The sequence below is a fragment of the Mus pahari genome, chromosome 12 (assembly GCF_900095145.1).
Source record: "Mus pahari chromosome 12, PAHARI_EIJ_v1.1, whole genome shotgun sequence".
Classification (NCBI taxonomy): domain Eukaryota; kingdom Metazoa; phylum Chordata; class Mammalia; order Rodentia; family Muridae; genus Mus; species Mus pahari.
Genome location: NC_034601.1, coordinates 86990722 through 86994620, shown reverse-complemented (window position 1 = coordinate 86994620; position 3899 = coordinate 86990722). Strand labels below are relative to the sequence as shown.

At 46.0% G+C, this 3899-nt stretch overlaps 1 protein-coding gene across 1 annotated transcript in view; it reads left to right on the top strand.

The window, feature by feature from the left end:
• Nucleotides 1-3637, top strand: part of Psmg1 (proteasome assembly chaperone 1) — a 12465-nt gene extending 8828 nt beyond the window's left edge. The window contains exons 6-7 of the mRNA XM_021209731.2: nucleotides 631-767; nucleotides 3461-3637. Of these exons, the coding sequence (XP_021065390.1) occupies nucleotides 631-767; nucleotides 3461-3535 (212 nt within the window). The 3' untranslated portion in view covers nucleotides 3536-3637. The remainder of the gene's footprint in view (nucleotides 1-630; nucleotides 768-3460) is intronic.
• Nucleotides 3638-3899: the final 262 nt, after the last annotated feature.

The window sequence follows — 3899 nt, the reverse complement described above, 5'->3', positions numbered from 1 at the left end:
CTGTAGACCAGGCTGGCCTCGAACTCAGAAATCCACCTGCCTCTGCCTCCCGAGTGCTGGGATTAAAGGCGTGCGCCACCACGCCCAGCTTGTTAAATGCATTTTTAAGCATAATGCTTTGTCTTTTGTGTTACAATTACTGGTATGAGAAAACTAGTTCACAGTATATATTATATATTACTCTTTGTGCCTCCTTACAGAGGGTAATATTCTAATACTTCAGTTCTTACAATTATGATAGGATGTTCAGAAAATGAGAAACAAAGATAATATTTACAAAGTATTATTAGGAAGGGAGTTGGTTTTGAAAGAAGATACCCATAATCGGATCAACATGGCAGTAGGTACCTTGATTAAAAGAGGCAGAAAGTGAACTTTCTCAAAACAGCTTTTATTATTTAAAAGTATTTGACTTAAAAATCTTGTCATAGAGCTGGGCAGTACTGACACATACCTTTAATCCCAGCACTCAGGAGGCAGAAGCAGGCAGATCTCTGTGAGTTCAAGGTTGGCCTGGTCTACAGAGTGAGTTCCAGGACAGCCAGGACTACACTAAAATCCTGTCTTGAAAAACGAAACCAAACCAACCAAACAAACAAAACAAGCAGTGTTTTCTTTGTGTTTGTGTAGTTCTGAGCTACTGTCAAGTGTGGAAAATCCCTGCAGTTCTGTATCTGTGTTACACTGATGTGATGAAGTTGGACCTTGTCACGGTTGAAGCTTTTAAACCTATACTTTCTTCCAGGAGCTTGAAATGCTTGGTGAAGGTAAGGTTGCAGCTCTCTCCATTAATAACTGAGCTGTTACAGTGAACTGAATGATGGGAAATGCCACAGAACAACTTAAACCCTAAGCAGCACTGCTGGAGCTGTGCAGTGAACCACTTAGAACCTGTTGTGTCCCTACTCATGCTGGTCCTCTGTAATGTGCTGGAGGCTTTGGTCCTATGTGTGCATTAATGTACTGTTGGGAACAAAATAAAATGGGGGGGGGCTGGAGAAAAAAGGGAGGAAACTGGGCCTAGTGTCTAGCCAGAGTTCCCCTGTGCTCTGGGCAGGTGGGCTCAGGCGTTGGGAGGCTGTTGGGACACTTTCCCACAGGGCCCCAGGTGGGGGTGGAAAAGGGGCAGCCCCCCCCACCGGGGACCCCGCCCCGGGGCTACCTTGCTAGTGCCCCAGGGTTTCGAGAAAGGGAATAGGGAAGAAGTTCCCAACACTGACCAGAGTGCGCAGCAGGCCTTGATGGAGCAGAGGAGAGACTCTATGGTTTAAGAGCTTTATTATAGAAATGCAGGGAGAGGGAGAGGGAGAGAGAGAGAGAGAGAGAGAGAGAGAGAGAGAGAGAGAGAGAGAGAGAGAGAGAGAGAGAGAGAGAGAGAGAGAGAGAGAGAGAGAGAGAGAGAGAGAGAGAGAGAGAGAGAGAGAGAAGAGAAGACAAAGGGAAGAGAGAGAAGAGAGAGAGAGAGGTAGAGGAACAAAGGAGTGAGAGGGTAAGAGTGAGAGTAAGAGAGCCTGGTGGGTTGAGTACCCCCTTTTTATGATCTTCACTGTTGCTAAGTAACTGAGGAGGAATTTAGCCTGAAGGTCAGAAGCTTGGGCCATTGCTTATGTGACTACTGACCATGTTTCTCTTGTGGGGGCTGTGGGAGGTGGTACCTTAGGCAGGGGCCAGAGTTCCAGAGTTCCAGGAGCATGAGGGAATGCCTACCGTGTCAGTGTCATGTAGGTGAATTATGACCATCCGGGTTCAGACCTCAGCTCGACTGGATACCAGCCTGCAATTCCCCACAATGTACTGCTGTGACATCCCATGTGCCCTAGTTATGTGTGTGTGTGTGTGTGTGTGTGTGTGTGTGTGTGGTAGTGGTATGCAAGTGCCTGTTGGGGCTTCTGAAGCAGAAGTTAACAGTGTTGTTAACAGCACTCACATGGTGCTGGGAAATGAACCCAGGTCCTCTGCTAACTGTGGAGCGAGCCATCTCTTCATCCCTGAGTTATTTCAAATTTAGCTTCTCTTCCAGTGGGCTTGTGTGGCTAGCCAGCTGCATTCTCCCATTTAGCTGAGGACTGTGTCCCTCAGGGCAGGCATGGGGTGCCTGTTTCAGCTGTAGATGATGTTCTCAGTAAATATCAGGGCTTGTTTGTCATATCAACCTGAGATAAGCTTTTAGGTTGAATCACTTTTCAGCATTGCTAGTTTTTGCTCTAAAATGGCACCTGGTGGCAGGTGAGATGACCGCCTGGGCGTCTTGTCTCTTGTTGGAGTTAGCAGTTCACATTGCTGCCCATGCTGGCCTCTCCCAGGATTGGGATTTGAGGTGTGTGCCACCATGCCCTGTTGGGCACCATGCCCCAACAGGGCACTGTTGTCTTTTTTAACAAATAATTAGTTTGTGCAGATTGTGTATGTGAGTGTGTGTGTGTGTGTGTGTGTGGTGTAGGTCATCAGAGTGTAGGTGTGTGGTGTGTAGGTTATTGGTGGGTGTGGGTGTGTGCGCATGAGGTCTGGTCATCTCTGGGTGTCCTCTATCAATCTTTACCTTGTTCTCTTGTGGATTTGGTGAGACTGACAGTCCTACCCATCCCAGGAGTCCTCATGCCTCTTGTCTCTTAGCACTGGAGTTGTACGTGCTTGTCAGTATGTTACTCGGGCTCAGGGGAATCTCAACTTAGGTCCTCACGTTCTTGGGACACTTCAACTGAGCCATCTCCCTGGCCTAAGTGCCATTGTCTTATAGACTAAATGCAGTAGGCCTGAGTTAGTGTGGGTTTATGGTTGTTAATAGGAGTTATCCTTTAATCCCAGCACTTGGGAGGCAGAGGCAGGTAGATTTCTGAGTTTGAGGCCAGCCTGGTCTGCAGAATGAGTTCCAGAAAGCCAGGGCTATACAGAGAAATCCTGTCTCAAAAAACCATTAAAAAAAAAAAAAAAAAAAAAAAGATGAGTTATCTTGAGACCCTACTATGTGATCCTCACCTGGGTAGGATCCACAGATAGGAGGAGGTGCTGGCTCATGATGGCAAGCACATGTTGGAAGCATATAGAGTGGCTTGCTTAGAAGGAACAAGAAGTCAAGAAGTCACCCCCAGAAAAGGTGCCTGAGAAAGGTTTGGTGGAGCAGACATCAGAAGAAATCAGGTCAGAAATGGAAGCAGGAACCATGGAGGTTTCTGGTGGTTGCCTCAGTCACAGGCTTATGTTTAGCTGTCTTGTGCAGCCCAGGGAGTGCAATCAATCAGGACAATCCCCTCAGACATGCCCACAGGTTAGTGTGATCTGAGCAAGCCTGCAATTGCAACTTACTTCTCAGCTGACTGAGCTATGTCAAGCTGGCCAGGCCAGTGGGTCTGAACCACTTTATTATTCTCTTTCCATTGAGCAAGGCAAAAGGCAGCTCGCACAAGTGTATGTGATGTGGGGGCTGGAATGTATTTGGTTATAACTCTTTTTCTCTTTCCAGAACATTCCTGAAAGCACAGAAATTCTGAAGAAATTGATGACCACAAATGAGATTCAGAGCAACATTTACACATGACCCCAAGTGGCCAAGACCTGCCTGTTCCAGGGGGCAGTCACTACTGTTTTGTACTTTATTCTGGCCTGGGATGTTTTGAGGGTAATAAAAAATTAAAAAATTAATTGTAACTTTATTTTCTTAATGATGACATGTCTATAACTGAAAAATTAACAAGTCATTCATTTTTATTATCTATTTCATGGAACTATGGTTTGGTCATTTTCTTTTTAAATTTTTTTTTAAAACCATTATTCTTATTTTATATGTATGTGCAGTGTCCACAGATGCCCTGGGACTGGATTTACTGATGGTTGTGAGCCAATATGTGGGTGCCAGGGACTGAACCCTGGTCTTCTGCAAGAGCAGCCAGTGCTTTAACTGC